This window comes from Thecamonas trahens (assembly GCF_000142905.1).
Source record: "Thecamonas trahens ATCC 50062 unplaced genomic scaffold supercont1.11, whole genome shotgun sequence".
Classification (NCBI taxonomy): Eukaryota; order Apusomonadida; family Apusomonadidae; genus Thecamonas; species Thecamonas trahens.
Genome location: NW_013657669.1, coordinates 282668 through 291311, shown reverse-complemented (window position 1 = coordinate 291311; position 8644 = coordinate 282668). Strand labels below are relative to the sequence as shown.

Below are 8644 nucleotides of genomic sequence, written 5' to 3'. Positions count from 1 at the left end.
CTTACCCCCTCCTCTCTTCCCCCCCCCCCCCCCCCCCCCCCGTCCCCCCACAGGGCAGCCAACGAACGTACGATTTTTTGCAGGTGCCCAACCACCACCGCTGTTACTCACTGCGGGATGGCTATGTTGATGGATGACAGTCATTCGTGGACGGGATCTGGCGGCAAAGGACAAGCGCGGAACGTCGGATCCGTATGTAGTGGTCAAGGTGGATGGCTCCGAGTTCCGCACCTCGGTGGTGAAGAAAGAGCTCAACCCGCGGTGGAACGAGTTGTTCTCCTGCCCGGTCCACTCCAACCAGGCCGTCTTCCATCTCGAAGTGTGGGACTGGGACAAAATCGGGTCGGACGACTTTATGGGCGAGTCAAAGCTCTCGCTCTCGGCCTGCCCCGAGTTGGGCAAGTACATGCGGATGTGGCTGCATCTGGTGCCGCGCAAGTCGGAAAAGGTCTCGGGTGACGTCGAGGTCATGGTCAAGTACGAGCCGCTCTCGCCCGAAGAGGCGGCGGTCAAGTCTGCGTCGCGGCGCCGGCGCCGGCATGTCGACGTCGCGTACACCTTTCCGCCGCCGACATTTCTCAACTCGCTGCCGCAGGTGGTAGACCCGCTCGACGAGATGATAGTCGACGAGCCTGTGGCGTCGGCGCTGGTCCCGAATGCGCTCTTCACTCAGTACCTGGAGGAGCCGCGCGGCGAGCGCGATTGGTACAAGCGGTTCTTTGCGAGCCATCCGCACGACGTGTTTGTGGCCAAGGTGCCGACCATGCGCGGCGCGGTGGCGGTGGCAGTCCTCGTCTCGGCCGCGCCGCACATCGGGCTCCAGTACTGGGTCGAGGTCTTCTCGACCGCCGAGGTGGTGCAGTACATGTTGGAGGACGAGTCCGAGACCATGCTTAGCCTCTCGCAACTGCTCGCCCGCATCGGCGACGGCGCGCTGGCCAAGCACGCCAAACAGTTTGTCCGCGTCTCGCACCAGCCCAAGGTGGTGGCGGCGCTCTCGCGGATCGAAGACCCCGAGCCTGACGACAAGATCAAGATTGGGGTCCTCTTTGCGCGGCAAGGCCAGACCAACGACGACGAGATGTTCTCCAACATTGACGGCTCGCCGGCGTTTGAAGAGTTCCTTGACCTCATCGGCGAGCGGGTGCGACTCAAGGGGTTTGAGGGCTACTCGGCGCAGCTCGACACGTCGAACGACGGCTCGGGCCTGTACTCGGTGTACGAGCCGGACTTTCGCGGGTACAAGGTCATGTACCACGTCTCGACGCTGCTGCAATATGACGAGACCGATCCGCAGCGGGTTCAGCGCAAGCGGTTCATCGGCAACGACATTGTGGTGGTCGTCTTTGTCGACGGCGACACCATTTACTCGGTCGACACCATGAAGTCGCAGTACACCCGTGTGCTCATCGTGGTCCAGCCTGACCCGGCTGACCCGGGCCAGTACCGAGTCTCGACCGCGTACGCCCGCGACGTCCGCGACTTTGGCCCCGACTCGGTGGCCTACTACCCCAAGGACGCGCGCTTCAAGGACTTTCTCCTTGCCAAGTGCATCAACGGCGAGCTGGCCACCAAGGCCTCGCCCGAGTTTGTCGTCCGCGAGCGCCGGACTCGCCAGCAGTACCTCGACATGCTGTACGATGATTTTTCGCCCGCCGGCCGCAAAGACACCACCCTTGCCGGCGAGGCGCCCGGTGCCGGCTCTTCAGCCGACGGTCCGGGCGGTGTCGGCTCGACGACCATGGCCGACCTTGAGTTTGTCCCGCCGCAAGTCCTGCAGTTCACCCCGCTCCTCGAGGGCGTGCCCGGCAAGGTCGCCGCCATGGAGCAGCACGAGGACGCTCTGTTCTTTGGGGCCAAGGGAGGCCTGTACAAGACCGTCATCGGTTCGGCCGACTGCGTCAAGATCCTCTCACTCGAGGGCGTGGTCCAGATCGGCGTCGATGCTGAGAACGACTACCTCTTTGTCCTCACCGCCGAGCCCGAGCGCATGCTCGCTTTTACCCTCTCGGCGCTGATGGCCGGGACCAAGCCGTCGACTTCGATGATTCCGGCCTACCAGCCGGTTCTCTTCACCACCGGCCGCGTCGGCTCGGACGCGTACATCTCAATCGCCATCGACGAAGCCATCGACGTCTACCGCATCGAGGACACGCCCGGCCGGTTCACCAAACTCGAGACCCTGCATCTACCGGCAAAGGTCAACTCGATCACCGCCGTCGCACGCGGCATCGTCGTCGGTGCCTCGTCGGCCGACTCGGCCGCCTTTCACTTTTTCGCCTACCCCGACTTTGCACCCACCGTTCTGCACACCGGCGAGCCGAGTGACACTTGCGTCCGCGCCTTCTCCCGCCCGCGCGGCCTGCTCCTCTGCTATGACACTTGCGGCATTCTCCTCGACCGCACCGGTGCCGTCCGCCCCGAGTCGGTCTTCCGCTGGAAGGCCGCACCGCTCGGCTTCGCTGTTCTCGGCCCCTTCCTCATTGTCTACTACTCGACCTTTGCCGCCATTCTCTCAGCCGTTTCAGGCGCCGCCGTCGAGTCGCACCTTCTCACCATCCGCCATCCGTTTACCAACGCTTCGGACGCTGTCGGCGTGTTTGCCCCGTGTGGAACGAGGATGACGACACGACGGACATCCACGAGCTCTGCCCGCTCGCCGATGGCCCATCCACGACCGACCTCGCCGACATGGCTGCCTGCGACGGCGGCTACGAGGCCTACGGCTCCATCCTCTCCGTCTCGCGCCACACCGCACACCGCGCCCACATGTCGTCGCTCTCGTCGTCAACCACTCTCGTCGCCGCCGTCAACCCGGATCCGGACAACATGTAGCCACAACCGCGTGCTGCTGCTACGACAGCCGTGCCTTCTTGGCCATCGCCGCTAGCAACTGCGACATGTCCGCAAACGTCCGCACTGCCTTGACCACCTCGGCGTTGGTTGGCTCGTCGTGCCCGCCGCTGTAGAGATATGACTTTCCGTGCGGCGCCGCCGCCGCCAGCTCCTCGGCCGACGACGGAGGAACAAGCAAGTCGTCCTCGCCGTGGATAAAGATAGCCGGAACCGAGAGGTCCGTCACATACGCCAGCGGTTCGACATCAAACATTGAGACGCCGTCCCAGAGCATCGGCAGCGCGAGGACAGCGTCGACCGCAGCCAGCAGCGCATCTGGGACAGGAACCCCGAACCGCGACCCAAGGTTGCGCGGCACGTCGGCGAGCCGCGCAAAGGCCCCGTCGGTGATGAGCGAGAGCACATGCCCGTCGCGCGGCGTCCGGCCGAGTGCAATGGCCCCGGCCGCCCCGCCCATCGAGCACCCGTAGACCACCACGGCCGCGTCCGGATGCGCCCACGCCAGCCAGTCGAGCGCCAGATCGACAACGTCGGCTTCACGCAGGCCCACCGTGGTCAGCCCAAAGCCTGCCGCGCCATGACCCGGAAAGTCAAAGACCAGCAGCGAGTAGTTGCCCGCCACGCCGCTCAGAGCAGGCAGCGTCCACTCCTTCGACCGCGACCGCCCGTGCAGCGCGAGGACGACCGTCGGCCCGCCCGGGACCCACCACCCGTGCGTCACCGGTGCCCGCCGCCCACCGTCAGACAGCGCGCCCGCCGGCATGTCCGCAGCATCCAGCACCACCGGCGCGTACTCGGCGCCCCACAGCGAGGCCGGCGTGTGGCGGGCCGGCGCCAGGAGGACCTTGCCCGGGTTGGGCATACACAGCGCCAGCGCCAGCAACACCACAACCACCACAGGTGCACATGCTGCGCAAGCCAGACTCTTCCAGACCAACCCCATGGTGAAGACGAAGGGAGAAAAGTAGCTGTCTGGATGAGGATGGGCGAGGGGGCCAGGGTAGGGGGGCTCGAGGCCTCGATCACCAGCCACAGCAGGAAAAGGTCGTCAAAGTCCATGCCTCGCGCAAGTGTGATCACCACCACCACCACCGCCACCGCCACCACCACCACCACCGCCACCGCCGCCACCACCACTCCCACACCCTCCTCCACCGCACCCCCACTCCATGCGGTCACTACTCCGGTCGGTGGTGGCCGAGAGCCGGGCGGCGGGGCTGAGCCGGGCTGAACTCGGCCTCGACGGCTACTACGCGGTCTCGGTGGCGGTGCTGGGCGGATATGCGACCGAAGGCGTGGCCGGGGTGGCCGGCGATGTGGCGCAGGGTCTGGTCGAGACCCTTGTCGTGCTGGGCGTCGATGATGCCACAGAAACCTACGTCCGTGGATGCATGTCGTCGCGGCTGGGCTACGCCGTCAAGGACATTGCCCACTCGGTCCTCACATGCTGCATGTCGGCGACCAACGCGTCGGCCTTGCTTGGCAAGTGCGACATGTGGGTCTTCTCTGCATCGCAGATGGCTCGCCTGCTTGCCGCTGCAGAAGCCAACGCCGCCGCGCGCCCGCACGGCTCCCTGCCTGCCCTCGCCCACCGCCCGATCCGCAAGCAAGCGCTCGGCTGGGACCATCTCGCCACCCTCCCGCGCCCAGCCTTTGACGACGACGCCGCCGGGGGGCCGTCGGCCGCCGCCGGCTTTCATGCCGGGACTCTGCTCGACGTCGGCGCAGGGACCGGATCGGTCACCGAGCAGCTGGCTCCGTTTGTCGACACGGTCGTGGCTACCGAGACGGCCATTGTCAATGTGTGGTGCCTGCGCTCGCGCGGCTTTGCCGCCGTCACCTCGGGCGTCCTTGAGGAGGCCGGTCTTGCCGAGGCGCTCGTGTCGGCCGGCGCCGCCGCCCCGCGGCGAGGTGAGCCACTGCACTTTGACGTTGTCTCGTGCTTCAACGTCCTCGATCGTTGCGACACACCGCAGACGCTGCTCGACGACATGGTCGCGCTGGTCGAGCCCGAGAGCGGGCGGCTCATCCTCTCCATCGTCCTCCCGTACCACCCGTCGGTCGAGGTTGGCTCGCGCTGGGAGCGCCCATCACAGTTTGTGCAGGCGCCTCTGGGCGATGACGCACCGTTCGAGGCCTGGGTTGTCTGGTTCACCGCCACCTTTCTCCATCCCGCGGGCCTCCGCGTCCTCTCCTGGTCGCGCGTCCCCTACATCTCGCCGGGAAACACCCGCCACGCCTTTTTTGTCCTCTACAACGCGCTCTTTGTTTGCGAGCGGATTTAGCTGCACATCAGCCTACTCGCCGCTCGCCACGGTACTGAGGGCCTCCTCCAGCGACGCCACCACGCTTGCCTTGCTCCGCTTGGAGCCTGTAATGGTCACGCCGCCACGGCGGCAAAACTCACGCAGCTTGCCGATCGGCAAGCGGGCAAGGAGCTCGGCATTGGCTAGCGCGCCTGCCATCGCCTTTTTGCTCCGCCGGTCGACGTCGCCTGCCGGGAGCTCGCACGCCGCCACCATCTCGCGGAGGAGCTTGGCGATGATCTTACCGGCGAGCGGCGGCTGCGCAGAGCATGCTGCCACCCGCGTGCGGAGCTCGTCTAGACTCCCACGCGTGTCCTCACCCCACGCCGTCAGCTTCTCGACGCAGGCTTCGTGTGAGAGGCCGTCCTTGACGGTGCTTCCGGCGCTGTCGCTGGCACTGGCGCGAGCGTCGCCACCGGCGCGCCTCACCAGCCGCGCCACCTCGTCGTCGATGGTCTGCGGCAGGGTGTGTCCAATGAGCGCCGCCTTGGCAACGTCGGCCAGCGAGCGTGCGGCTGCATTCTTTCTCGTTCCTGCGCCCAGCGCGTCGCACGCTCGGCGGAGCTGGTCCTTGGTCCACGACACCTCGGCACCGGTCGGCGCCGCGCCTTTGCTGCACGGCAGGATAGCAAACAGCCGCCCCGCCCGTTGGGCTTTGGAGCCTGAGCTCGGTATGCCCATGGCCTTGAGCAGCGTGGCGAGTGTCTCTGAGCTCACCGCCAGCGGAGCCGGCGCATCGTCGTCGCCGCTGCTCGAGCTTCCAGCCTGGGATCCGCTGTCGTCGGCCTCCAGCAGCGCAGTCTCACGCGCCACAGTCTCGGCGTCGGTGTACGACATCATCAGCTTCTGGACCTGTGCCACCAAATCGGCCTTGCGCGCCGATGCCGGAAACACGCTCGCACCCGCGCTCTCCAGCACAGCCGTCAGATCCTCGACCTTCATCCGGCGCCCGGCGCCGGCCACCACGTGCAGCCGAGCAGCAAGCTCGCTCTTTCGCCCGCTGCAGCTAGCGTCGGCCTTTTCGAGCGCGCGCTTCAGAAGGCGGCACGAGACCCGCCCGCCAACGCTGCTGCTTCGCCCCTCGTCCGAGCCGGACCGCTGCGAGCGCGCCTCCTCCAGATCGACCTGGGTAAATTGCGCCAGGTAGTCGACGAGGCTGTGGACGAGGGCGGCTTTGCTCCGGGCGTCCTTTGCAGTAATGGCGTGCGCCTTGCAGAATGCCCTCAACTGCGGTGCCGAGAGCTGGTCGGCCTCCAAGGCCAGTCGCTCAGCCAGCTCCGACTTGCGGCCGGACGTGGAGAGCCCGAGCTCTGCGAGCGCCGCCTTGAGCTCGGCACTGGTGGCCTTGGTCGGCCCGCTCTCGACTCCATCCGCCGCTGCTGCCGCCTCGGCCTTGGCCTTGAAGGCGTCAACGTCAACGCCGCACGTAGCGCCGATCACCTCGACCACCGCCACCGGGCTCGGGGCGGCCACTAGCGCTTCCAAGCTGGCAAAGACTTCCGAGTCGACCGCCTCGGCCAGCCGCAGCGCTCGCGCAGCCTTGGATCCCGACGTCCGCTCGCCGAGCGCAGCGAGACCAGTCTTGAGCTGCTTGGAGGTAAAAGTGGCCTCGAGGACGCCTGCAACCGGAGCGCCGGAGACCTGCGCAGCGTGGGCGGCGTCGTCGGCCTCGGTCGCGTGGCCGGCCTCGCCGACGAGGTAGCCCTCCAGAAAACGAACCAGGCGTTCGGTGAGTTGGGCCACCTTGCCCGTAGCGATGATGCCATGGTCGGCAGCGAGGCTCTTGAGCTGGCTCTTCTTAAGCTTGGGTAGGAGGTCGATGAGGGCCTCGGCCAGCTTGGCCTTGTTGTGTGAGCTTTTCCACGAGCCGCCGGCGAGCTCGATGGCTTCGCGGAGCTCGACCACGGTGATGCCTCGCATTGCTGGCCCGTCGTCGTCGACATCGTTGGCCTCAATGGTGGTGCCGTCGCCGCCGCTGGAAGTCGCCGCCGCCGCAAAGGCGGTGCGCGTGGCGGCGGCGGCGGCGTGAAACTCAGCTTGCTCGTCCGGTGGGAGCTCGGCCCACTCGTCGACAAGCGCAGTCTGGATGTCGACAAACGGTGCGTCGTTGGCAAGCGTGGTCTTGATCCGCGCCCACTCGGAGCGACAAAATAGCTCAAAGGCCGAGACCGGCGCTCCGATGGCTTGCGCCGGTGCAGCGGCTATGTTGTCGGCAGAGGCTCCGGCAGTCGCAAAGGTGTATGGATTGATCTTGACGGCGTTGCGCTTGCGTCCAGAGCTGCGGCTCCGCTCGCGGGCCTTGTCCCTCGCCTGCCTGAGCTTGCGCTCACGGTACGCGTCCTCCCGGCGGCGTTGGCGCTCGCCCATGGCGAGCAGGGCACGGACGCAGTCGTCGAGGTTCTGCACAAAGCTGGAGGCACCCGGAATGTCGGCCCGCGACGTCGGGCAGTAGCCGAGGAGGAACTGAAGGGCAGGTGTGCCGTAAAAGCCGTTGATCGAGCCGTACGCGGTCGCCACCATGTCGGGAGTGAGGCCTACGCGGAGCCTTGCCGGGCGGATGAGCTGCTCAAACTTGTCCTTTTTGAACCCGTTTGCCTTGGCCTGCAGCATGATGATGTTCGAGGTGGACGAGCCCGGCACGTCGCGGGTCCGCCCGCCGCGCACGTAGGGGAACAGGTGATCGTACGCCTTGGCAGTAGCAGCACCCGGCAGCGCAAACGGTGAGACGACATTGCCCCAGGGATCGACGCGGAAGATCATGTTGAGCTCGCGGTCGTGGACACCAAACTGCTCCATCCGCGAGCACGCCTGCCACGCACGCAGCATCTCGTACTGCGGGCGGAACGCAGTGTGCCCGGCCGGATCCAGCCCATCGTTGCCGAGCTTGGGATACTTTGCCGCCAGAAAGCGGCAACCCATGCGATGTGGCACTCGGCGTCAAAGTCCTCGAGCCCAGTCCACGGCAGCTCGCCATGCTCCGGCAACGCCGCCCTCATCTCGGCCGTGAGCGTGGCAAACGTGCGCCTCGCCACCGTCAGCCCGATGGGCTTGCCGTCGGACGACGCCGTCTTGAGCCATAGATTCGGCAGATTGTTCCTTGAGAAGAACATGGGAAAGTTGTGTAGAGGCTCCTCGGCCACCCAATCACACACGTCGACGTCAAAGACCGGCACCTCGCCCTCGCTTCCATCGGCCATGGCTTGCGTCTGCACCGCCCACGACCACCGCCCCACCACCCCGGCCATCGCCCCACCCCGACCACCGCCCCGCACCCATGCCCAACACGAGTGAGACCACACCATCCCCTCCTTCCACCACACCCCCACACACATCACACACCACAACTTACCCCTACCCGTACCCGTATGTGTGGCGTACTCGCCGTGGTCAACCTCACCCCCCACACCCCACTTGCGACAGGTGCCAAGGAAGAAGAGGGACACACACAGCGGACCGACTCGCCCAGACACCAAGCACACACA

General features: G+C 66.3%; 4 protein-coding genes across 4 annotated transcripts in view; 2 read left to right on the top strand and 2 right to left on the bottom strand.

Annotated features, from left to right (window-relative positions):
* Positions 1-3018, top strand: part of AMSG_03037 (RapGAP/RanGAP domain-containing protein) — a 3714-nt gene extending 696 nt beyond the window's left edge. The window contains exon 2 of the mRNA XM_013904921.1: positions 141-3018. Coding sequence (XP_013760375.1) covers positions 141-2890 — 2750 coding nt within the window. The 3' untranslated portion in view covers positions 2891-3018. The remainder of the gene's footprint in view (positions 1-140) is intronic.
* On the bottom strand, positions 2556-3718 carry AMSG_03036 (alpha/beta superfamily Hydrolase; the record flags this gene model as incomplete). Its single annotated transcript, XM_013904920.1, has 1 exon — positions 2556-3718. The coding sequence occupies one exon, from the start codon at positions 3716-3718 to the stop codon at positions 2855-2857; it is 864 nt and encodes a 287-aa protein (XP_013760374.1). The 3' UTR covers positions 2556-2854.
* Positions 3719-4025: 307 nt separating this feature from the next.
* On the top strand, positions 4026-5141 carry AMSG_03035 (DORA reverse strand protein 1; the record flags this gene model as incomplete). Its single annotated transcript, XM_013904919.1, has 1 exon — positions 4026-5141. One exon carries the CDS (start codon positions 4026-4028, stop codon positions 5139-5141), a length of 1116 nt encoding a protein of 371 aa, XP_013760373.1.
* Positions 5142-5305: 164 nt separating this feature from the next.
* AMSG_03034 (uncharacterized protein) lies at positions 5306-8564 on the bottom strand (the record flags this gene model as incomplete). Its single annotated transcript, XM_013904918.1, has 4 exons — positions 8512-8564; positions 8078-8368; positions 5346-8045; positions 5306-5314 (listed from the first exon to the last, which is right to left on the bottom strand). Exons 2-4 carry the CDS (start codon positions 8357-8359, stop codon positions 5306-5308), a joined length of 2991 nt encoding a protein of 996 aa, XP_013760372.1. The 5' UTR covers positions 8360-8368; positions 8512-8564.
* Between the last annotated feature and the right edge of the window lie 80 nt (positions 8565-8644).